Source organism: Pan troglodytes, chromosome 11 (genome assembly GCF_028858775.2).
Source record: "Pan troglodytes isolate AG18354 chromosome 11, NHGRI_mPanTro3-v2.0_pri, whole genome shotgun sequence".
NCBI lineage: Eukaryota > Metazoa > Chordata > Mammalia > Primates > Hominidae > Pan > Pan troglodytes.
Window position 1 is genome coordinate 29,361,147 of NC_072409.2, and position 24,039 is coordinate 29,385,185.

The following is a 24,039-nucleotide window of genomic DNA, read 5'->3' on the forward strand; positions in this document are numbered from 1 at the left end:
CAGACCTCCTTTGCCAGTGAATGTTTTACTTGAATTTAGTGCAAATGATTGAGCTTGGTACTACCTATTAGGAATTTAACATGGAAATATATAATGTGAAACAACGTCATGATGTTCCTTTAGATTTTCAAGTGGTGGATTTTGCCTGTACTGAGTTATGTAATTTATAAATCTATATGGTTTTGCATAATAGCCATATATTCGCATACTCATTTGTGGAATGTTGTTATGACCACCAATTGTGGATTATCTCGTACTAACATGAGACCTAGTCATACAACATAGCCTAAGACAGTCAGATCAGGGAGCTCACAGACTTGATGTGGTAGTGTTTTTCAATAGAAGTATGCATTAAAATCAACTTGTTAACAAATGTAAGTGTGGGACTCCAAGTTTACATGTGTAGTGTCTGCCACATCCACCAGCATTAAGTTCCCAAAGGAGGAAGGTATACAGAGAGTCAAGGGATTTGCTTTTTTAGCACACTTTCATGTCAATTCTTAATGGTTCTTCCTTGGTGAAGAACCACTTATTCAGTGGGTCAGTAGTAACCATTTTATTTTGTTGTTGTTGAAAATGTCGGACTGTGTTTAAATTTGCAGCCATTATTTCCTACTTTAAAGAGTTTTGAAAATGGATGCTTCTTTTACAGGGGCAGAGTTACCAGGGCAGGTTATCTCCATGGCAGCTTCTACTCTGGCAAACTTGGCCATCTCTATCACAGGGTATGAATCAAGCAGTGAAGACCAGCCCTCCACTCAGCCTGCAGGTGACTGATGTTCTGGTGACATTCAAGGTTATTCTGGAAAATGAAATGTACATAGAAAGTAAAATTCAGGACACCAGCATCACAAAATGCTACTTACTCCTGCTGATCCTTCATTTATTCTCTTTGGTTCCTATTTTTATGCCCTTTTCCCTCTCATCTTTGTTCTCATATATCACTTTTTAAATACATTTAATTATGTAACTTCTTGAGTTTCTTACCTTGGTTCTTTGTTCTTTCCTTTTTAAAAAAGGCTTTTCTTATTTTTCTTCTGTTATTCATTGCTTTTGTTTTTCTTATTTTCCTTTTCTCCGTCTCCATTTCCCTCCACTTTACGCATATCTTATCTTGATTTCTTATTTTCCATTTCTTTCTTCTACAACTGTCAGTTCTCCTCCATGATTTTATTTTGCCCTGTCTCTTCCTGTTGTTTTTTCTTTCTTTTGTTCCCTTTTCCCAACTCTTTTTTTGGGGAAGACTTTTATTTTCCATCTTGCAGTCATCCATTTCTCTGTCATTCTTTCTCTGAAAGTTTGCATGCTTCATGTGTTAATATATTGACCCCTCAAACAGACCCCTCTGGTTGTTTTGGACTCATTGTCCTGTGTGGCCTGGCTTTGGGAATTGCAGGCTCCTGAGGAATCCAGCTGGTAGATATACCAGTTGTAGAGTCATGCTGTACTCTTGCAGAGTTCCAGAATGTAAAAGGCCACCTTAGTCTGTGCTGAGAGATCCATTAGTGCCAGAGGTATTTGGAGTTAGGGAATATTTAGAGTGAATTCTCCTTGAAGAACTGACTTTAGAAATGTCAGCTAAGATAAAGGAATTTGGTGTAGTAGGAACACTTATTTTTCTTGCACATGGAATTATGTTTCCAAAGTGGAGAGGAAATGATGTTTTGGTTTTGGGCTCATTCTTCCAAATATCTGTCAAACCCACCATCATGAAGTTTCCAAATTAGAAAGATAACTCAGAGCAAAGTCAAACAAAAGCATCTGTTAACTAGCTTGAGCTTTAGCCCTGCACTTTTAAGGGTAGAATGTTGGTCCTAGTGAGGTGAGCTGACTTACTAGGGTGCAAGTGATCTCAGTAGTAAAAATTGACTCACAGCTAAACTTTTAACATTAAAAACACTAAGGAAATTATGATACAGCACTTGGTGGGCTACTGTGTGGTTGCTTATGAAAATTATGAAACAACAGGGAAGTCATTCATTCACTTATTTAGTGAGCACCTCCTATATATGAGATACTATTGTATGTGCCAGGAATTCAGTGGAGGGAGAACAAAACAGACAAGGTCTTAGCTCTGGTGGAGCTGACTTTCAACTGAAGAGAAAGAATGAGAAAGGATAAGTAGAACATGCTACAACTATGTAAAAGACCAGGGGGAAAATGTGAGGTTGGGATTATGGGAGTTCTTATTTCTTTTCTCTTTTTTCTAGACTTTTTTTCTGGCGTATGATACTTTTGTAATTAACAATCCACACATTCGACATGACATACTTTTGTAATTAATATTTTTTTCTAATGGAAGGCAAAATGCAAGTTTTAGGATCTTAATAATTTTCATTATTATAGTATATATAGAGTAATACTACTTTAAGAGTTTTATAATTTCTGATGTGTATGGTATATCTTATTAAAACTAGGAAATAGAAATAATAGCACCCTATAGTAAAATGTAACATGGTGGTTGCATTGTTAGAAAACAGTGTCTTATGTGAAATAATCCAGTATGGTTTCCTTTATTTGAAAATCCTCACCCGAGAAATCTGTCATTGTTTTTGTATCTCATTCATGTTTTATATCTTCTGTTTGAAAGCCCTGGGTTCTTGTAAGATTGGTTGGTTCCATTTTAGGTGAAATAACACTGAAAAGTCTTCTTATGTCAGAAATGTATATAAATACACCTAATCTAAAGTTCTATTGAAAGAAAAGGGATTTTTAAATATAGAAATTCTAGTATATGTTAGCATTTGTTTCTTTAAATAGTTTGAATAAGTTTTATGGGATAATTATTATTCTCAGCTACTTTGTCATGTATTTTGTTTTAACGACTCCCAATTCTATCACCAACTAACTTACTCTTCCTAAATTCAAGCTCTGTTGGCATTGTAATTCTCCATGTTTTTCAGTGCATATGCAAACATAGGTCCAAATATTTTTGTCTTTTTTAACCCGATGTAATCATACCATATCAGCACATTTTGAAGGCCTGAAACAGGCTAGCCTAATGAGTGGCTCTGTATTCCCGTTTCCTCATGTGGACTAATGCGGTGTGTGGTGTTTTTCTTTCCCTTTTCAGAAGCAGTGGACAGGGGAGAATCCGCTCCAACGTTGTCCACCTCCCCTTCACCCTCCTCCCCTTCGCCCACTTCCCCTTCACCTACTCTGGGCAGACGAAGGCCTGAAATAGGAACGTTTCTTAGAAAGAAGAAAACTAGTGACATCTACTTTGTGTCTCTGGTTTGGGCCATTGTCATCGTGCAGATCTGGTTGAACCTGTGGATTGTGCAGTTGCTGCCAGTGCCGATTGCAGGTCGTTATCTGGTTAAGTACGATCTCGTCTTGTCTTTGAAGATTTTTTTCTTCTTTTTTTACTTTTGGATTTTAATATTTGAGATACATTTACCATCTTGCAAAGTAAAACAATCTTATGTTTGCATTTAAATAGTAAACACCATTTGGTTAATTTATTACTTTGATACATCTTTAATATTTCACTTTTTTTTTTTTTTTTTTGAGATGGAGTCTTGCCCAGGCTGGAAGTGCAGTGGCACCATCTCAGCTCACCGCAAGCTCCACCTCCCAGGTTCATGCCATTATCCTGCCTCAGCCTCCCGAGTAGCTGGGACTATAGGTGCCCACCACCACACCCGGCTAATTTCTTTTTTATTTTTAGTAGAGACAGGGTTTCACCATGTTAGCCAGGATAGTCTCGATCTCCTGACCTCGTGATCTGCCCATCTCGGCCTCCCAAAGTGCTGGGATTATAGGTGTGAGCCACCGCGCCGGGCCAGTATTTCACTTTTAAGCTCAAAAAATGTGTTTAGCCTCTTACAATTTCATGTAGTATTTGAGATTAATAGCTCCATAGAGAGATTTGATTGTTTAGCCATCCATGATTCTGTGAAGGAGAATGTTAACAATATCTGTGTTTTGGAATTTGAAGATCGGATGATTTTTTGTTTTTTTTTGAGACGGAGTCTCGCTGTGTCACCCAGGCTGGATTGCGGTGGCGCGATCTCAGCTCCCTGCAGCCTTTGCCCCCTGGGTTCAAGCAATTCTCCCACCTCAGCCTCCTGAGTTGCTGGGACTACAGGCATGCACCACCACCCCTGGCTAATTTTTTGTATTTTTAGTAGAGACGGAGTTTCACCATGTTGGCCAGGCTGGTCTCGAATCCTTACCTTAAGTCATCCGCTCACCTCCGCCTCCCAAAGTGCTGGCATTACAGGAGTGAGCCACCGCGCCTAGCTGAGATTGAATGATTTTTGAGAGCTACTCTTAGGGAAGCACGTTTTACCTTGCCTTTTTCATTCAAAGGAAATATAGGCTTTGAGAAATATATGTATGCAAAGTCTTGTGATTTGTTTGGCAGAAAAATTAAATTACATGTATATCTATATTATATGTATTACATCAAAATGGAATCATAGTTTTCCATAATCCATTAAATCAGGTCTTTGTATCTTAATGCTGTGGTAATTTAAGGCCCACCTCTATTGTTTTGATTCTCTCTAAAACTGTCTTTCTTCTAAGACTAGAAAGAGCAAGGAAGAGTTTTCTCTGACAGGTGCATTGTGGAAACATCTTTTACCTAATATTTTCCTGATTATTTGGGCTCTCTTCTTATGGCAGCCATATTTTGTGCCAAATTTATTAAGTCCTTAGTGGCTGCTGTGGATTTTGCCTTCTGAGTACCTTCTACATTTGATTACTCCTCATTTCCTATGTCAAGGTTTTTCACTATTGATTAAAACGTAATCTGATTTTTGGAAGCTGCTCTCCACTGTAGTCTAAAAGTCTAAACTTATTAGCCCATTTACCTTCTAGATCATTAGTTTTCATCACTTATTTTTATTTTTCCTCACTCAATTGGATAGTTAATTAAATAGGCATTATTTTTTAACATTTATTATGACCAGAGCATGGTATAGTAGTGCCTGTCCTCAGGGAGCATGCAATATAAATGGTTGAAGTTTGTATCTATTTTTTTTTTTTTTTTTTTTGAGACAGGGTCTCACTTTGTCACCCATTCACCACAGCCTCGATCTCTCAGGCTCAAGTGATCCTCCTGCCTCAGCCCCCCAGATAGCTGAGACTACAGGTGCGTCCACTGGCTATTGTTTTGTATTTTTTGTAGTTTGCCATGTTGCCCAGGCTGGTCTCAAACTCCTGGACTCAAGCAATCCTCACACCTTGGCTTCCCAAAGTGCTGGGACTACAGGTTTGAGTCACCGTGCCCAGCCTATATGTGGTTCTTCTGTCCTCAAACAGAACTTCTGTTAGGCAGTTGGAACAAGATACAGCTTTAATTAAGCAAGTCACAGAGCAGATACCATGGCCATGCTTCCTCTTAAACTGAGTGGAACAGTTTAAATTGCTCTTCTAGATTGTTCCATACTTTTTTTTTTTTTTTTGAGATGGAGTCTCGCTCTGTTGCCCAGGCTGGAGTGCAGTGGCGGGATCTCGGCTCACCGCAAGCTTCATCTCCTGGGTTCACACCTCCTGCCTCAGCCTCCTGAGTAGCTGGGACTACAGGTGCCCGCCACAACGCCTGGCTAATTTTTTGTATTTTTAGTAGAGACGGGGTTTCACTGTTAGCCAGGATGGTCTCGATCTCCTGACCTCGTGATCCGCCCGCCTCGGCCTCCCGGAGTGCTGGGATTACAGGCGTTGAGCCACTGTGCCCGGCCCTGTTCCATACTTTTTTTTTTCCAGATGATTTTATTATGCTGGCAAACTGTGTGTCAAATGCTGTTGCAACTCTCTTTTCCTTAAAGTTTGTTAGCAGGAATTTCATTTCTCTTAGTCATAGCTTAACCTTCTAGTCATCATAGGAATTTGACATGATCTTGGGAGAGCAGGCTGTGAATAAGGTGGCCCCTAAAAGCTTTTCTACAGCTTGTAATTACCCTGGACTTACTGAAACTATAGGAGTTCTTCTAGGGCTTTTGTAGGGATTTAAAAATGGTGATAAAGGAATTGTTGAACTTGTGTGTAACACTGAGCTCATGGTTCAAAACAGCAAATTGTGAACCTTTAGGTTGCAAGGCCAGAGCTAAGAACACAAATCTCTAGAGTTAGGGAAATTATATACTGATTGAGATACAGGGTCCAAACTTGAAGGCAAGCCTCACAGTTGAGTAACACTTCTTTCTGGCCCTACCACCTTCTTAATTGGCTTCTAACAAGAAGCTTAACCTCTGCTTAAAGAGCCACTTCACTGCCCAACTCCAGGAGGAGACAGTGTGGTTTGAGAGTGGTCCCCACTGAAGTTGCCATGCACAGCCTTGGGCCATTTGTAGCAGCCCTGCTAGTATTCAGCTTGCTTCTCTACTGAACCCTGGCATCTGTTCAGATGTTGAGAGCAGCATCAAATGGGGAAATAGAAACAACATTACTCTGCAGTGGTACAAAATCATGATGCGTATGGAATACCTTATACTTTTCTAGTCACTAAATAACGAGCAACTAAGGAAAAGAAGAACATTTGACAAGAACAGCTATAAAAGCCAAGGAGATGAGGAAATGTCAGGGGTTTGTATTATTTACCCAGGAAGGGGGAATATGCAAGGGGCCAGAATTGTAGTCACTGAAATCTTCACGATGAGAGTATCTTTTGTTTATGTGGGCTGTAAAATAATCCCTGACTATACAAGGATTCAGACTTCACGAAGAAGATAATATATAGGCAGGTGGGGATGGTTTGAAAAGTTACTTGGTCCAATTCCATCTGTGTGGAGTACTTTGAGTCCCACCCTGCTTTTTAACATTGATCTTCTTTTTAATACTAGCTTTGTTGTTTTAGAAAGGTTTTGTGAAATTAAGGTACCTTTTCATGTTACAACTTGTTAATCTATATTTTGTTTATATATGTATTTTTTGTCTTTTTTTAGTCTGGATACTCAAAAAGCTTGTCATTCACTTTGGAGTTGTGGATTTCCTAGAGAAACGCTACCATGTGTGGTGGGGCGTTATAGAAAGCTTCCTGAAGGAGCGGCAGGGAGCTCTCGCGCCTTGGCCCATTGTCGGGCTTGGAAAATTCTTGTTAAAAGTTGATAGCAAGGTATTGTATTTTAAGGACTTGGGCTGTCTTAATGGAGTTAATATATTTCGTGGTTTGAACTTTTCCATTCTATGGTGTTTATATTGTAACTGTTGATAACACATTTAATATCTAATTCTATGATGAAAGTTTAACGTTTAAAATTATGGTTTACACAAGGATGAGATGGGTTTACTTTAAATAAAGCTTGTGTAAGTATTTTTTCCTCATAAAAATGGGAGAAATGGATTTTCTGATTTAATTCCCTCATTATATTAGGACCAAATTGAAATCCAGAGAGGTTAAGCGACTTGCCTAAAATTATGTAGCTAGGTAGTGGCTCAGTTTAGTGAATATTTTTGGAGTAATTACCATATGTCAGATACTGTATTAAGTCCTACAGAAAATCAGATGAATCATGGAAAACCAGATACAGAAGCCTTGTTTATTGGGGAAAGACAGCAGTTGATAAAAATTCAGAGATGGCAGTTAGATTTAGAGCCTTAGTGGTTAAAGAGCATGGACTATGAATCCATGAAGTTTCCTAACCTTTCTGTGCCTTGGTTTCCATACCAGTAAAATAGGTACAATAGCACCTACCTTGTAGAATGGTGGTAAGGGTTAAATGAGGTAATATATGTAAAATCCCTAGATCATTGCCTGGTACACAGTAAGCTCTATGTAAGTATTAGGAATTTGTGTAGGAAAAGTGTGTATGGGATACAGTGGCAGCACTGAGCAAGAAATGACTCACTGTTCATAGAGTCATGAGAAAGGGAAAGTTAGCAGAGGAAGTGATACTGGAGCAAGTTTTGAAGCACAGGCGGGAGTTTCTTAGGTAGACATGGCCAGAAGGGCAAGCAGACGGAGCAGCGCAAAGGCATGGAGACACTAAGCCTACGAGCATGCAGGTTATTTTATGTATTTTTAATTGTTGGATTCCCAACAAAGATGTGGTTATCATCATTTCAATCATTATATATCTTAAAGGAATACTACATTCTCTTGATTTTAAAACTTTGATGTGTTACAGTTTTTCCGTCCCTAGTTTTTCCTTTGTCTGGGACGGTTTCCTTCTCATGCTTTCCTTTTCTTTTCATACTATGGTTGCATTCTCTAATGATACTCCACTGTTTTTATCTTCTCTTTCTCACCTTACCCCCTATCCTCAAGCTCTGGCACTGGCTAAATAAGAAGGTAAATGAACACCCAGATGTTGGTTTTTACTATTGAATTCCGTAATGCCCCTGTATCGCCTTTTTCACTCTATGTTTCTGTCCATGTGTCAAACTAAGTTTTTGTTTTCAAAGTTTTAATTATAAGCTATGGAAGGTTGTGAAGCATGAATACTATCACAGTATAATTTGGTAAAAACTCAGCAAAGGCTGTCTAGGATATGGATGGTATCTCCTTGCTCAGGTGTTTGTAAGAAGTTCTGTCTCATAGTCCTTTTGTCCCCTGTAAATCTAGTTCTGTAAATGTGGCTCAGCCTGATATTCTAGTCTCCTTTGATGTGTGAAAACACATTAGGCAATAGTTATTGTAAGGGCAAGAGAGAACTCTCTGTTTGATACTTTTTCTATAAAAGACACAGGAATTTTTTAAAAAGACAAATCTGTGAAATATTTGTATGGTTTCCTTGGCAGATAATTTTATATATTGTCTTTTTTAAAGTAACTAGTATTTCAAGATTTATTTTTAACTTAAAACAGATAGTAGTCATGACCTGTGACATCGAATTTTGTGTTTTCTCCAAGGTATGAGGTTGTGTCTATGGTAAATGCTTCACATGATTGGTATGGCATTATAATAGGCACACTTTTAATAACTTCAATAAAGGCTAATCCAGATACATTAGAAATGTTGTACCTCGACATATAGTCCACATATTGTAATGTTTAAATTAATTTTAATGAATTAAATAGCCAGGCCTTGTAGCACACACTTGTAGTCCTAACTACCCAGGAGGCTGGGGCAGAAGGATTGTTTGAGCCTAGGAATTCAAGGTTGTAGTGAGCAATAATTGCACCATTGCACTCCAGCCTGGGTGACAGCAAGACTCTGTTTTTTAAAAAAATAATAATTTCAATGAATCTCTAGGACAGATAGCAAGAGATGACATCATTTATATATGTTGTGTTTAAACATAATAAAACTATATATATGTCTTTTGTGGAAATATTATATCAGGCCTTAAGAAAGATGTAGTACTTCTTGAAAATAGATCAAAATGAGACTTTTGGATGGGTTAGGATTTCATTTTTTTCTGTTGAAATAGAGGAGAGGGGAGACTTGACAATGCCTAAAGTTTTAAACTTGAGTTGAAAAGAAGCATTGTGTAAAATAAACACTCCCACACTCTCACATGGTTGTATATATCTCCATTCCCTATAAAACTAGTATGGGTAAGTGAGTTCAATCCTTGGCAAATGATGTGCAAATATAAGTCACGTTTTAAAATTTTGACCAAAGAAGGTGGTTTCTAAAAAATTTTTATTTGTTTTAATTGTTTTTTAGAGACAGGGTCTTGCTCCGTTGCTCAGGCTGGAGTGCAGTGGCACAGTGAAAGCTCACTGCAACTGTGAACTTGGGCTCAAGTGATGATTTTGTACTTTTCTTCAATTTGCGTTATATTGAAATGAAATTGCCCTCAAGAGATGGGGGAAAGGAGAATTAAATTCATTGGATTAAATTTGATTTAACCTTCAGTGGACTAAATGAGCTAGATTACCTAATTTATGAGCCTACTTCATAACTGAATCATCGAGTTAATTTTAAAAGATCTCTAAGATCAAGTACTTTTTTCTTTCCTTTGATGATTCCATATAACATAGTAAAGCATTGGTGTAAAGATAGAGTAACTGCTTGAGATTTTGAGCGGGTACATTCCAACAAAGGACATACATAAGTTGAGAACTATTTTATTACATCACATCTCACAGTCAGAAAATTGCAGCACTGGGTAATGTTGGTATGTAGAAATTTCAAGTGGAGTGAATTAGGAAACCAATTCAAGAGAAGAGAGGGTGAGAGAGCACACATGGGTTAATTGAAATGTAACCCATTTCTCAAGAGTTACTTGTTTTATTTCTTTTCCTTTTTTTTTTTTAAAAAATTTGAGACAGGATCTCACTCTGTCACCCAGGCTGGAGTGCAGCGATGTGATCTTGACTCACTACACAACCTCCACCTCCCAGGCTCAAGCAATCCTCCCACCTCAGCCGCCTAAGTAGCTGGGACCACAGGTGTGCACCACCATGCCTGGTGGTTTTTTGTTTTTGTTTTTTCTTTTTTTTTTTTTGTATTTTTAGTAGAGGTGGGGTTTTGCTATGTTGCCCAGGCTGGTCTTGAACTCCTTAGCTCAAGTGATCAGCCTGCCTCAGCCTCCTAAAGTGTTAGGATTATAGGTGTGAGCCACTGCACCTGGCTTTGTTTTATTTCTTAGTATTGATTATTTGCACTAAAACTCAAGTGGAATTTTGTTTAAAAACAAAGCAAAATGAAAAATCTATAGGCCCAGAATAATGAAAGAGAAGAAAAACTCAGTAGTGGAATACTTTCTTAATAGCTTGATAAATAAGGCCAGTTAGTGTAGAAGTTTTAGAGTATCTTTTGGTGTAACTATAAATTTACTGACATCTCTAAATTTAAAAAATGCATGCCCTTCATTCACATTTGAAACATTCGGAATGTCATTTTAAAATTACTTCTCTTTTTTTGAAAAATAAACTTTAAAAATTAAAGTAACTTCTCAGTCTTTCAGCATGGAAAGATTGGGGACATTTAGAGACTTGGTAATTTCCATGCGAGGGCAGGTGGATTGGGTTCCTTTGCCCAAAGCAGAACGTGGGACAGGATCAGCCTCGTGAGATAGCACCTCTGGCCTTTGTTCCCCTTCTCCATTGCTTCCTCTCTTTATGTTTCTCTTCCTATCTCTCCGAGTTGCTGTTTCTTTGTGAGTCTTTTTCTATTCAGTCTTTCTGGGAGTTGGTTCATCTTTTCCTCCATCTAAGTTTTTTATCCTCTTTGCTTTTTTTCCTCTTTTGGTCCTTAGTTTTATGTATCAACTCCCCCCGCCCCCATTTTTTTTTGCTTGACCTTCTCTGTTTCCTTTTATTCTTGAATAAATCTTAGTCTCTGTTTCTCTTTCCCACTCTTGCCTGTCTCTTACTGTCTCCCTTCTTGTCCTGTTCTCAGCTAACTTAACTGGCCACATGTGACGAAAACAACAACTTCTTAGCTTCTTTTTTGAGCATCTTAAATAATGTTGTTTATTTTAAATTTCAATGAAACATCCAACCCTCACTGTCATCCCTTGGATATACGTTTTTATTTAGGTGACTGTGAATTTTTTTCAACCTTTATGGCTTGTGATAGAAAAATTTTACCCTAACTTAAAACTAAAAAATTGGATATTGTAATGTCAATGTACCTAATATGTTTTTGAATATTCTATGTTTTATATGTTAAAAATACTCAAACATGTTTCTAAGTAGAATATCATTTACATTTAAAAATACATTTCAGGATATGACTTTTCTGAAAAAAAATAGAGGCTCTACATTATTTTCAGAAATTGTAATTTGTGGATATACAGTCTTAATTCTGAAATTATTTTATTTATGCTTGCTTATTCAAACACATAGTAATTGAATGCTTACCACGTGCTAAGCCCTTAGATTTTGGAGATACAAAGAGGAGTGATACAAACCTAGCTCTTTCCCCAGGAAGCTGCCTTGATAACTAGTTTTCAATTGGTTTCTGATTGAAAGTTTTCAGTTTCATTGATTTTAGAATTTAACTTCAGAATATGACATCTGACCTTCCATATCTTAGAAACCTGTTATTCCTTTTTTTTAGTCTCTGCATTGTCTTTGATGCCTTGGTAGCATGCACTGAAAATTAACTCTTCTGTTTGAAGCTGTAATTGTCAAGATTAAAGATTAACTTTTTATCTTTGAATTCACTTTAGCATTGATCTCTTAGTGACAGTGCCCTTGATGAAAAACAGATAAGGGGGGCACAAGCTTATAAACGTCAAGTGAAAGTAAATGCTGCAGAACTCATGTTGTTTTTTTAACCAACATTCTTTGCTTTTGGATGTTTAATTCACTGGAGAGCATAAATCAGATCTAAATTAAGAATAACTTATTTAGCAATGCTGTTGCTCACCTTGGGGTTGAGCAGTGCATTGTGGTGTTTCAGCAGTTATTAATCTAGTTAAATGTAGTTTTGAAATGTTAGATGGTAGCTTTGCATGAAAGGAATTCTAGCAATCTATCAAGTGTATATTCTGAAAACACAAGTTGTTTAAAATGTAGGATTATTTGTGGTTGTGAAAGATGAAGGAAGTTATAGCAAGACAATGTCAGATAGCATTTAGGGAAAGCACAGTTTTAATAATTGATTAAGAAACAGCTACTACATTGATTATATCAATTATAGTCATGTCATAAAGCTTATGTTTTCAGAAGAATAGAAACTTCAAGTAGAATATCAGATTTTAAAAAGCATTTTATTATGTATTATGAAATATTTCAAACATAAAAAGATGTAAAGACTATCTACCAATGACTCCCCCCTTAATAAAACAAATTAACCTGAAGGCTGTTTTGTGCCCCTCCTTGATTGTGCATTTACCTCCCAACCCCTCGCTCCTTGGGCAACTGTTATCTTTGTTATTTGTCATTGCCTTAACATTAGATTTTTTTATTACTGCTTTTGTAATTCTAATGATATCAAATGGAAAAAATATTTTGAATGCAACTCCTCTTTTAATTTGCTCCAATTTTATCTGTATTTTTTAGTCCATGCCTGTATTATAAGTATTATAAATACTATCTGTATATACTTTTGCTAAAGTCGTGTGTATTTGTTAAACTGATGATACAGCTTCATAAGATTTTAGGTCAGCTAATGGATTGTCAATATTTTGTTTAGAATACTTACCAGGTTATAAATTACAATTTGAAACATAGATATCCTTATAGTTTGAGAATTTGAACATAGATATAGGTTATGTTGAAATCGACTGCCTTTTTCTTAGCTATGACAGTAATAAACGATACAACAACAGCAGTAATGAGTACTGTGAAGTTTTTAAAGTTGCTTAAAGCTTTTATTGCTTTAATTATTATGCCATAATTTGCTTTGCCATGCTGGAGATCCTGTTTTGTCTTTATGACAATTGAGTATATGTATTTTTAAAGTTCTACTTTAAAGATAAGTAATTCTCTTTTTCATTTTTGTGCAGATGATCATCTGGTTGGAGAAGATGTTAGATAAAATAATTAGCATTTTCATCATATTTTTGTTAGTGATAGGAACTCTTCTTTTAGCTCTACTCCTGACTGCAAAGGTAGAGTACAGTGATTATTATTCTCATTAATAAACCCTTAATTGTTAGAATTGTAGTCTGGATAAAAAGCTAGCAGAAGCGGCATGGAAAATGTTAACTTGACTTAAAAGTATGTACAATAGCTAAAGGATTTATGATTTGTATATTACTAATTTTGCCATGAATTTGCCTAGTATATTTTCTTTTCAGACCTCTTTTACATGCATTTTTATTTTATCGAAACCCTTGGGAGTAAATATAAATGAAAAAAATGAGATAATGAAGAACAAGTGGCGCTTTTTTTTTTTTTTTTTAGTTTAATAGGAGAATTAGGATCTGGTCTCATGAATTCTAATCTAGTTAGTATTCTTCACTAGATCAGAATTTGCTGATTACCACCTGCCATCCTTGTCTCATTGATCCTTCTGCTGATATATACCATAGCATCTTTATTTCTCGCTTTCCAGGTCCTTCCAGCTTACATTTCCTTTCCCCATTTTCATCTCATCAAAGAAAATTATTCTCTAAAGCACACCTAAAATGTTATCTTTATAGTGATATCTCTTACTATTTTTTTTAGGCTTATCAAGTCTGACAAGATTTCCCCCCGACTTTTATGGTACATTTTAATCTTTATTTTATCTGAACCGTATTGAACTCCACAACCCAGATTTTGATATGTTCTTTTCAAGGAGTTGGTGAAGCTTCTGTGAAATCATGGATACAAAATTTTTTTTATTCCTTTAGTTCCCATAGAGACATGTTGGTAGCTATAATTGATAATCTAATTAACCAATTTGCTAAAGAACTGCACTATTTCTTCAGTGGCATCTCTGCTTGGAAGTCCTATTCTTAGTCTCAGCTTCAGTACACCCTCAAGCTATCTTATTTGCTTCTAAAAATCTCTTCTAGTACTTCTGTTTCAGTCTTTGTATAGTTCCTATCTGTTCTTTGGATATTAATTATGTATAGTCACGTATATATACTGTGCAGACTTATTTAGAGACTTTTTGTCATGTTTTGCTTAAACCTGCTACTGTGCAATCTTACATTCCAGTTCTTTCATTAGTATGGTCTTTTTTTTTTCCTTTCTCCTCTCTTCTACACTTCTATTCTACTTTTCCTTCTTGGTCCCTTTGCGTAGCATCTTTTGCCTGGCCATCTCAGTTTTATCTTTTAAGTCCTTTTTCTTTGTTCATCCCCTGCTTCAGTGAGCTTTTGCTTCTCTGAACTTTGATAACAAGTATTACTGAACCATTTATTTCTGGGTGTAGAATTCATCCAAACTGAGCTTTTGAGGGAACCTTATTGGTTATCTAATTCATTCTCCTGGCCAGTACAGCTGTCATTCTCTGAAACATCCATGACAGTATCTACTTGAATGTTTAATGGACATCTCAAATGTAACGTCAGAGACTGAATTCCAGACCTTCCTCCACTTGTCTGTTCTTCTCATAGTCTTCAGTGACAACTCCATTCTTCTGCTTGCTCAAATGGAAAGTCTCAGGATCATCTTTGACTACTGTCTTTGTTTTGTATCCACATCCAGTTTGCCAGAAAATCCTTTTTGGCTCCACCTTCCTAATATGTCCTGGGATAATAGCAGGGTGAGGAAGTCAGGTAATTCCTTTCCACAGAAATCAAGAATAAAACAGCATGAAATTATTAAAAACACCATTTAAAAGCATTAGAAAATGACCAGGTAGTCAACTAGGAGATCTTTCGTTGATGAAAAGCTGCTACTGTAGCTGGTAAAAACAGGTACTTTTTCTTTACAGGTAAAAACAGGTGGCATTCTTGCATGGGCAGTAAAACCTGCAGCTTTTCTTGAAGGAAGTATTCTTCAGTGCACAGATGTGTTTAGGTTTAATGTAGCTTCATTTGTCTATTTTTGCCTTTGTTGCCTGTGCTTTTGGTGTCAAGTCCAATTGGAGATGAGCAGAGCCTCAGACACCTGTGGGACAATATCAAACATCTAGCAGACATGTAATAAGCATCCCAGAAGATGAGAAGAGGAAGAGAAAAAGGTAGAAAAAATTATTTGAAGAAATAACTGCTAAAAACTTTCCCGTGTTTGGTGAAAAACATTAACAGATCCAAGAGGTTCAACAAACCTTCAGTAGAATAAGCATACACAAACACAAAACCATGCCTAGCTACATCATAGTCAAACTGCCGAAAGACAAAGATAAAAAGAAAATCTGGAAGGAAGCAAGAGAAAAATTACACATCACAAACAGGGGAACAATACAGTTAGTGACTTAATTCTCTTAATAAACAGCAAAGACTAAAAGACATTGGAGTGACATATTTAAAGTCATAGGGAGAAATCTCTGTCAAACAATACTTTTATAGTCAGTGAAACTGTTCTTTCAAAGTAAAGGCAAAATGAAAACATTTCTAGATAAACAGATACTGAATTTGTTGATAGCAGACCTGCACTTATATGGAATGCTAACAGAATTCCTTCGGGGTGAAGATAAATGACTCCAGAAATAATCTGGATCCAAAGAAAGGAATGAAAGCACTTGGAAAATATGTGGGTTATATTTTCCCCTGTCTTCTTTTAATTTATTTAAACAAATATGACTAAAGAAAAATAGAAATACTGTTGTGGCCTTTATAACATATATAGATGAGCTATGTATATATAAAACCATAGCACAAAGAAGAGGGCTGGCAAGTGGAACTGTACTGGTATGAAGTTCTTAAAATATTTTCCTGGATATAAGTCAATACTAACTTGAAGTAGATTATGATAAATTAAAAGATGAGATAAGATTTAGATAAGTTAAACAGCAGGCAATAAATAGCCTAAGGATTAGGAGAACTAAAATGGTATACTAAAATTTGCTGAACACAAAAGGCAGTGCAGGAACAACAGAGGACCAATAGAGACGGGACAAATAGAAAGCTAGTAGCAAAATGGCAGACCTAACCCTGGTCATGACAATACTTAGGTTACGCGAGAAGCAACTGAACAGTCAAAAAGCAGACATTGTCAGACTGAATATAAAAAGCAAGTTCCAACTTGCTTTTGGTATGTTAGAGACACACTTTAAATTCAAAGTCACAGGAAGGTTGATAGTAAAAATATTAAAAAACATACACTGTGCAAACTGTCCACAGAAAATATGTGCAGTTGATTCTATATTATCAGACAAAATAGATTGTCAAAAAGAAATATTGCTAGAGGCAAATTAAGAACTTTTCATATGGATAAGAGTTAATATTGACATAAGATAACAGTTACAAATGTATATGCTCCCAACAGCGGAGCTCTAAAATACATGAAATCAAACATTCAGAATTAAAAGGAGAAATAAACAAATCTATGATTATAGTTCAGGATTCAGTACTCCTTGCAGTAATTGAAGGAATAAGTAGTTAGAAAATAATAAGGATATTTAAAAGCCTTTTAAAACCCTGTCAGTCGGCTGGGTGTTGTGGCTTATGCCTGTAATCCCAGGACTTCGGGAAGATGAGGCAGGTGGATCCCTTGACTCCAGGAGTTTTAAGACCAACCTAGGCAACATGACAAAACCCCATCTCTACAAAGAATAGAAAAAATTAGTTGGGCATGGTGACTTAAGCCTGTAGTCCCAGCTACTTGAGAGGCTGAGGTGGGAGGATTGCTTGATCCCGGGAGATTGAGGCTGCAGTGAGCTGTGATCGTGCCACTGCATGTCAGCCTGGGTGACAGAGCAAGACTTTGTCTCAAAAGAAAACAAAAACGAAACACGCCAAAAAACGCGGTCAGTCAACTTGACCTAATTAACAATTAGAAATTATATTCTTTTCAAGAAAACATGGAATACCAGAATAAATAATATGTTCAATAAATTTGGAAGTGTTAGGCAAGGCACAGTGGTACACACCTGTAATCTCAGCTACCTGGCAGGCTGAGGCAGGAGGATTGCTTGAGCCCAGGAGTTTGAGACCAGCCTGGGCAACATAAGGAGACCCTGGCTTTACAAAAACAATTTAAAAATTTAGCTGGGCATTGTGGTGCATTTCTGTAGTCCCAGCTACTTAGGAGGCTGAGGTGGGAAGATTGCTTGAGCCTTGGAGGTGGAGACTGTAGTGAGCCATGATTGCACCACTGCAGTCCAGGCTGGGTGACAGAGTGAGATCACTGTCTCAAACAAACAAAAAAAGCATTTCCTGACAGAATTAAATTAAAAATCAGTAACAGAAATTTAGGAAATGTCCAAATACTTAGAAGTTAAGCAACATACTTTTTTTTTGGTGGGGGAGGGGTGTATATAACATTAGTTAAAGCCTTTAATAATTTAAAAATAAGAACTTTAACTTTTTTTATTATACTTTAAGTTTTAGGGTACATGTGCACAACGTGCAGGTTTGTTACATATGTATACATGTGCCATGTTGGTGTGCTGCACCCATTAACTCGTCATTTACATTAGGTGTATCTCCTAATGCTATCCCTCTCCCCTCCCCCCACCCCACAACAGGCCCTGGTGTGTGATGTTCCCCTTCCTGTGTCCATGTGTTCTCATTGTTCAGTTCCCACCTATGAGTGAGAACATGTGGTGTTTGGTTTTTTGTCCTTGCGATAGTTTGCTGAGAATGATGGTTTCCAGCTTCATCCATGTCCCTACAAAAGACATGAACTCATCATTTTTTATGGCTGCATAGTATTCCATGGTGTATATGTGCCACATTTTCTTAATCCAGTCTATCATTGTTGGACATTTGGGTTGGTTCCAAGTCTTTTAAGCAACATACTTCTAAACCTGTGAATCGAATAAATTTCAAAGGAAATTAGAAGATTTTAAAATGGAAGAAAATGAAGCCACTGCGTATCAGAATTTGTGGGATGCAGCTGAAGCAGTGTCTTGTTGGAAGTTTATGTCATTAAATGCTTATATTTGAAAAAGGAAAATCAGTGACCTAAGTTTCCACCTTCAGAAGCTAGCAAATAATAGCAAATTAAATCCAAAGTAAATGAAAGGAAGGAAATAATAAGGATCAGGTGCAAATCAAGGAAATTTGAAAAGGAGAAACAATAGTGAAAAGATTAATAAACTCAAAAGCTGGTTCTTTGAAAAACATCAATAAAATTGACAAAATTTTAGCCAGACTGATGAAGAAAAAAGATACAAATTACCAATATCAAGTACAAAAGAGGAAACATCTCTGCATATGTCACGGATCTTGAAAGGATAAGGGAATATTATGAACAACTTTATGCTATCAAGTTTGATAACATTAAATGGAGAAATTCCTTGTAGAGAAGGAGTGGAACAGACTCAAGAAGAAATAGAAAAATTGTAGCCCACTATGAGGACAAGAAATTGAATTAGTGTTTGAAAATCTTCCTACCGAGAAGCGCTCAGACCCAGATGATCTCACTGATGAGTTTTATCAAACATGTAGTGAAGAAGTACTGCCTGTTCTACACAGTGTTGTTCAGTTAGCAAAGAAGTAACACTTGTCAGCTCATTTTATGAGGCTAGTATTGCCCAGATACCAAAGTCAAAGGCATTCACAGAAGGGAAACTGCAGACCAGTATCCCTTATAAATAGACACAAAAATCCTTAACAAAACATTAACAGATTAAATCCTGCAGTATGTAAAAAGGAAAATATATCTATGTGAGGTGTATTTCGGGAATGTAAAACCCGTTTAACATCCAACAGTTGGTTAATGTAAGATAGGTCTCAAATCCAGTCACTTCTTTTTCAGTACCGCTACTGTCCTCCTCAAAGCTATCCCCATTCTCTCTTGAATTGTTCCTTAGCCTCATTTAGTCTGTTTTCAACACAGCGTCCAAATTTACTTTAAACATCTAAGTAAGATTATGTCCCTTAGCTTACAGCCCTCTTTTTCCATATCCTACAAAATGCTAGCCTAAGTCCTCACAAGAACGTGTCAGGCCTTATTCATTCTGGCTGGTTTTCAGGCATTGCATCTGAGTTGATTATCTCCTCATTGTGTCTGAAATCAGTTTGTTTTCCCCATCTTGGTGCAGTTTGTATTTTGTGTTCTTCCTACTTTTCTGGGGCCCGATAGAATTGGAAGTGGTATCACTTGATGGCTTAGGTGGCTATGTATCTTTGTTAGGGTATCTAGACTCTGTTCTGTTCTGGGTTGGTATGTGACTTGCCCTAGTGATTTTGCTCCTTGGTTAATCTCATACCCATGCCCATGGAAAAATACCGTCAGTCTTTGCACTGTCTCACTCAATTCCTTGCATACTGTGAAACTTTCACTGCAGAAAGGGACAGAGATGAGGGGTGGGTGTGGGTGGGGGACTTTGATCTCTTTCCTCTGATTTATCCTTTTCTCCCTCATTACACTTTCTTTCCCTCTGTCATCAGAAAAGGATAACGATGTGGCTTCTTTTCTCCCTGTTACCGGTGAATCGTATATATTTGTCAGCTCACCTGTGCGGCTCCTGGGTGATGGGGTCAGTTTAGGAGTGAGCTGTTACGCCTCTCTGTTGTGCTCCAGAATGTTTTGTTTCTTTACCTGATGGCTGAGTTCCAAATTGTATCAGATTATGTTTCTTTCCTTGTTTGGATGTCCTGGGTGAAAAAAATTTTTTTCGACTGGTTAATTCCCATTTTATCTCCCTCATTTTGTTGGTTATTGGGCAAGGTAAATTCAGAGGTGCAGCTTCTGTTGGCTTTTTTTTACTCAGAAACCTTACTTAGTTGCGGCTTACTTACAGTGGCTCACACCTGTAATCCTAGCACTTTGGGAGGCCAAGGTGGGTAGATCCCTTGAGGTCAGGAGTTCAAGACCAGCCTGGCAACATGGCAAAACCTTTTTTCTACTAAAAATACAAAATTAGACAGGCGTGGTTGTGAGTGCCTGTAATCCCAGCTACTCAGAGGACTGAGGCACGAGAATCGCTTGAACCTGGGGGGTGGAGGTTATATCGAGCTGAGATTGCGCCACTACACTCCAGCAAGCCTGGGTGACAGAGCAAGAACCTGGCTAAAAAAAAAAAAAAAAACCTTAGTTCCTTATTTGCCTGTTTGTCTCACACTGCATGATGAACCTGTTAGCTCACAAAGTGCTGGTATTGCTTACATAGATACACAAACACATTTATACGATATAGTCATGCAGATGAAATGTATGTACATATACGTGTCAAGTATTTGAACATATCTATTTATGTATTTTTTTCTTAAGTAATGTGTTGAACAGGGAGCTAGCATGTACTTTTTATTTCCCGTAGTGTGTATCATTAGATATAATGTATAGTAACTTTGCGCTGCATGTTTCTAAATTAATTAAAGCAAAGATGTATATTTATTTGGCTCTCAAAGCATTGTTCCAATAATAGAGTAGAAAAATAAATGTTAAATTGGGTTTATTTTTTACTGAGATTCTTTTCTTTCTTTATCTGTAATACAGGTACATCAAGAGAGTGTACACATGATTGAAGTCACAAGTAATTTGATTAATGAAACTCTAGCAAATCACCCTGAGTGGGCAAAGTAAGAATATTGTTTTGAAAAAGAAGAGAGATGAATGGCCTAGTTTCAGCATCTGTTTGCACGAAATGACCTTCATTGATGCAGCTGCATTGGAAGATAAAAGATAGGGTTTGCCAGAGCTTTGATAAATATTGTCATTTTTTGAAGAAGAATGGCATGTAATACAGAGGGTGGGAGGAAAGTGCTCAGGATTTTAGGTACAATTCATGGTAAATGATACTTTGTTTTATAATTGAGGTTTACAGCATGTTTATAATTTACAAAGCACTTCATCTTTCTTATGTCATTTGTTCCTCACAGTGACTGTGTGAGATAGATTGAAGAAATTATCCCCATTTTACACATGAGGAAACAAGATCAAAGTTTAAGGAACTTGAGATAATAATCCCACAGTGGCAGAGTCATTTATAACCACTGCTTCTGATCAACTGAAGGAAAGTTTCCACTATAACATGGAAACTGTAACTCCTCAACTTTCTATATAATTTTTAAATTTATGTTATTTATTTATTTATTTTTAAGAAATGAGGTCTCACCATGTTGTCCAGGCTGATCTTGAACTCCTGGGCTCAAGCAGTTCTCCTGCTTTAGCCTCTGGAGTAGCTGAGACTACAGGTGTACACCACCATGCCCCGTTTTATAATTATTGACATATTCCCATATTGTATTATTTTTGAGGAAGGATAGGTGAACTATGGCCCAGGGCCAAATTCAGCCACCTCCTTTTGTGTTGGGGACCAGCCTCAACACCACCCGTAGGGTACCTGAAGTCCGGTGGCGACAAAGGAATGAGAAGAGACAGGTTAAGAGTTCATAAACGTGGGAGTCGGGGCCAGTTGCATAATGGAGGCTGCAAAAGGCGCTGAGCTCTGGTCTTCACACTATTTGTTGAGTATAATCACTTAGATCTAAAAAGCAGATGTTCAGGGTGAAAACAGTGAAAGGGAGGCAGTACGTCATAGGCGTAATCTATAGCAATAGCAGTTTAAATCAATCTCCTTTGTGCTCAAACAGCATATCTTTAACTTGTTGGAGAGTAGCTAGTGGGAGCGGGCTTAACTAGGAGCCTGCACATCTGTCCACATTCCAGTGTTTCAAAGGAGTGTCTTTCTCCTTGAACACAGTGTTTACAGATAAGAGAGCAGGTCTTGCTCTGAGTATGGGAACATGATGGCAATTCGGAGACTTTTCTACTCAGAGGCCTCTCGTGGCTTTCCACAACTTATTGTCCCATATTTTTGCGGCCAGTTTATACAGGCACCCCACAAGCCCTTTTCCCAACACTTTGGTAAATGAAGTTTTAGTGGAACATACCTATGTCTACTCATTTACATATTTTCTCTGGCTGTTTTGGGGTTTCAAGGACAAACAGAATTGAGTAGCTGTGGCAGAGATTATATGTTCTGCAGAGCCTAAAATACTTACTCTCTAGTCCTTTACAGAAAAATTTGCCAACTTCTGTTTTATAGGATCTCTGTGTACGTGTTTAATTTGGCTTCTGGAAGAAGGGTTTTCAGTTTTTGTGGGGGATGTTCAGCAGAGCTGTGTTATCCACCTAACAACTTGATGACACATTGTATGACCTGCCTTTTATTAACCTCAAGACAGTCATAAGTCAGGAAATATTCTGCCAGTTTTAGGCTTATAAGTTGAGATTTAACTTGATTTTTTTCCTTTGTCTCTACTTTATTCTTTTATATAAAACCTGCCTAGGACAGTACTTGAACTTGATTTAGAATAATTTTTTTTTTTTTTTTTTTGAGACAGGGTCTTGCTCTGTCACCTAGGCTGGATTAAAGTGGCACAATCATGTCTCACTACAGGCTTGATCTCCTGGGCTCAATCATTCCTCCCACTTTAGTCTCCTGAGTAGCTGGGACTACAGGCGTGAGCCACTATACTCGGCTAATTTTTATATTTTTTGTAGGAGTTTCACCATGTTGCCTAGGCTGGTCTTGAACACCTGGGCTCAAGTGATCTTCCCTCCTCAGCCTCCCAAAGTGCTGGGATTACAGGCATGAGCCACTGTGCCTGGCCTATTTGAATCTTCATAAAAGAAGTATATTTCTTTTGAAATATAAATTGTGGTATATTTATGCAGTGGAATATTATGCAGCATTAAAAAAAATGGACTAATGATACATGTACCAACATAGATGACTCTCAAAATAAGTATGTTGGCCAGGTGCGGTGGGTGGCTCACGCCTGTAATCCCAGCACTTTGGGAGGCCGAGGTGGGAGGATCACCTGAGGTCAGGAGTTTGAGACCAGCCTGGCCAACATGGTGAAACCCCATCTCTACTAAAAATACAAAAACGAACTGGGTGTGTGGCACACACCTATAATCCCAGGTACTTGGGAGGCTGAGGCACATGAATCGCTTGAACTCGGGAGACGGAGGTTGCAGTGAGCCAAGACTGCACCACTGCACTCCGGCCTGGATGATAGGGTAAGACTCTGTCTCAAAAAAACAACAACAAAAAAGTAAGCTGAGTGAAAAAATTCAGACAAAAAGCCCAAATGGTACGATTTCATTTATTTAAAGTTCTAGGAAATGCAGACTAATCTGTAGTGACAGTAAGATTAATGGTTACCTGTGGATTGGGGTGGAGCTCTAGGGAGGACATACATATAGGTGCAAGGAAATTTTTAGGAGTGATAGATATGTTTATTATTTTGATTAAGGATATAAGTAGAGAAGTAGAATCATCATATTTCATTCTAGAACAGGCTTTTCAGCTGCTTTGTGGAGAAAAGATTGAAGGTATACAAGATGTAAACCTTTGAGACAAATTAAAAGCTTCTAGAGTAAACCGGATGAGAAGTGACAAAGCCCTGAACTGTAGACAGTTTCAGTGGAGGTGAACAGGAGGGACAGATTTATAAGGTCTTAAGGGGGTTAGTTGGTGATTAATTGGATATAGGAGGAAGAAGTCTAGCATGACTTATGTTTCTAGCTTTGGAAATTAGTGAGTGATGGTGGATTCACCAAGACAGGAAATACAAGAGCAGATTTGGTAGGGAAACTAATTCACCTGTTTACCTGTTGAGTTTGAGGTGACTATTGTAAGTAGAGGCATCCGGTAGGCTGTTGACTATGTAGGTATGCGGTTCAGGAGACATGGGGTGAAGTTAAAATATGGGCAGTTGCTGTGTAAGTCCAGGAATCAGATGAGAGGTCTGGGTT

At 37.5% G+C, this 24,039-nt stretch overlaps 1 protein-coding gene across 8 annotated transcripts in view; it reads left to right on the forward strand.

Moving 5' to 3' along the window:
• The window catches only part of TMEM245 (transmembrane protein 245), a 107,259-nt gene that overhangs the window by 26,157 nt on the left and 57,063 nt on the right, over positions 1 to 24,039 (forward strand). The window contains exons 4-9 of one of the 8 annotated variants that reach the window (XM_001144114.8): positions 653 to 769; positions 3,074 to 3,307; positions 6,891 to 7,060; positions 8,213 to 8,236; positions 13,293 to 13,397; positions 20,770 to 20,852. In XM_001144114.8, the coding sequence (XP_001144114.5) occupies positions 653 to 769; positions 3,074 to 3,307; positions 6,891 to 7,060; positions 8,213 to 8,236; positions 13,293 to 13,397; positions 20,770 to 20,852 (733 nt within the window). The remainder of the gene's footprint in view (positions 1 to 652; positions 770 to 3,073; positions 3,308 to 6,890; positions 7,061 to 8,212; positions 8,237 to 13,292; positions 13,398 to 20,769; positions 20,853 to 24,039) is intronic. The other 7 variants (XM_016961395.4, XM_016961396.4, XM_054658370.2 and 4 more) reach the window with 7 other exon arrangements.